The 1,751-nt window shown below is 28.5% G+C and overlaps 1 protein-coding gene across 1 annotated transcript; it reads left to right on the top strand.

Annotated features, from left to right (window-relative positions):
- The first annotated feature begins 611 nt into the window (after positions 1 to 611).
- On the top strand, positions 612 to 1,529 carry LOC119610935. The gene has a single exon (XM_037966359.1). It carries the CDS (start codon positions 751 to 753, stop codon positions 1,078 to 1,080), a length of 330 nt encoding a protein of 109 aa, XP_037822287.1. The 5' UTR covers positions 612 to 750; the 3' UTR covers positions 1,081 to 1,529.
- Positions 1,530 to 1,751: the final 222 nt, after the last annotated feature.

The raw sequence follows: 1,751 nt of genomic DNA, 5'->3' as shown, positions 1-1,751 counted from the left end.
AGTCTATAGTCTAGTCTATAGTCTAGTCTATAGTCTAGTCTATAGTCTAGTCTATAGTCTAGTCTATAGTCTAGTCTATAGTCTAGTCTATAGTCTAGTCTATAATATAGTCTAGTCTATAGCCTAGTCTATAGCCTAGTCTATAGTCTAGTCTATAGTCTAGTCTATAGTCTAGTCTATAGTCTAGTCTATAATCTAGTCTATAGTCTAGTCTATAGTCTCTAGCTACTAACTATCCAATATTACTTACCTTGGATATCGGAAGACATTTATTTTAAAAGTTGGGTCACTGAACACGAAATTGCCAATATATGAAAAATTCATCACTTTATACTATAAAGTGCGAAACTATAAAGTTTATAGTTTCGCATTGAGTGGGTTAAGATAAATTTTGTGTTTTTATTTATTTAGCCAACATTACGACTGTTTATTTTTATGTGGAATATGTTAAGTGGAACATGTAGAATTTGTGGAATTAAATGTTATCATTAGCACCTTTGTTTTTCTTTTATTGTTGTTGTTGCTCTTGCTTTGTTTATTGATATGATAACAAAGCGATCGATACGTAAATATTTAATCAAATACTAAAGAGAGAAACGCAACTAAACAAAACACAAAATAAAACTGGGTGAGACAGTTTTCAACGAACTGTCATTTTGTAAGGTGAATGAAATCACGTAATTGAGTAACTGTTTAAAAATAGTAAAAAATATAAATAATTTTTGTGAAATAAACTAAAAAAAAGTAAACATGGCATCAAGTGATTTGGAAAAATCAGCACCGTTAGATGATGTGGATTTCACCAGCGGCTTTGAGACGCAATACGAACAAGAGTATCGTCCTCTTAAGCCACAAGTCATTGTACCCCGCACCCAAGATCCCAAAACCTTGTGGTATCGTGATTTACAAACCATAATAATGGTGTCATTTATTGTGGCCATATTTCTATTTGGCACCGTGCTGTTGACCAAATTGGTCTTCACCTCTAATCCCCTGTATGTGTTTGCCATCACGGCAATTTATGTGATTTTGGCCCTTGTAATGATTGTCATTGAAGTGAAGAGTATACATGTGCGTTGAGAGGAGTTCAGAGGAAATAAATAAACGTTAATTTTAAATTTTATGTGAATTTATTATTTGCTGATTTTGTATATATTTTTTTTTGTTTTAAAATTATATTTAAGTGTAGTGTTTAATTAGGCAGGAAAAATTTAATTAATGAGTTTATATAAAGATTATTTTGTAATAAATTTTTTGATTGTTTTAAAAATATGTTTATTAAAATATTTAAATTAATTAATAAATTATGTGCTATTTGTTAATTCAATTATTAAAGTATTCGTTAATAGGTGTGTTTCTAATGAAAATGTGTTCCATGTTTAAAAATTGAAGCAATTTGTTGACAAGGTTATTTAATTACTCAATGCATTATCAAATCGTAAAATATCGTTATAGTTCTATTTATTACTGCTAATATTTGTCATGTTCGTGGTTTTATGATAAAAATACTGCTTGATTTGTAAATTACACAATTATTATATATATTTTAGCACAGTGTTTAGTTTCTATATAAAATAAGTAAGAATTGTTTTAATGCAGAAATCAAATCGGAACTACTAACTACTAACTAACTAACTAACTAACTAACTAACTAACTAACTAACTAACTAACTAACTAACTAACTAACTAACTAACTAACTACTAACTAACTAACTAACTAACTAACTAACTAACTAACTAACTAACTAAC

The sequence above is a fragment of the Lucilia sericata genome, unplaced genomic scaffold (assembly GCF_015586225.1).
Source record: "Lucilia sericata isolate MDLA Ls3-8-SP2 unplaced genomic scaffold, ASM1558622v1 Contig001312F_arrow, whole genome shotgun sequence".
NCBI lineage: Eukaryota > Metazoa > Arthropoda > Insecta > Diptera > Calliphoridae > Lucilia > Lucilia sericata.
This window is presented reverse-complemented; position numbering and strand designations above follow the sequence as displayed.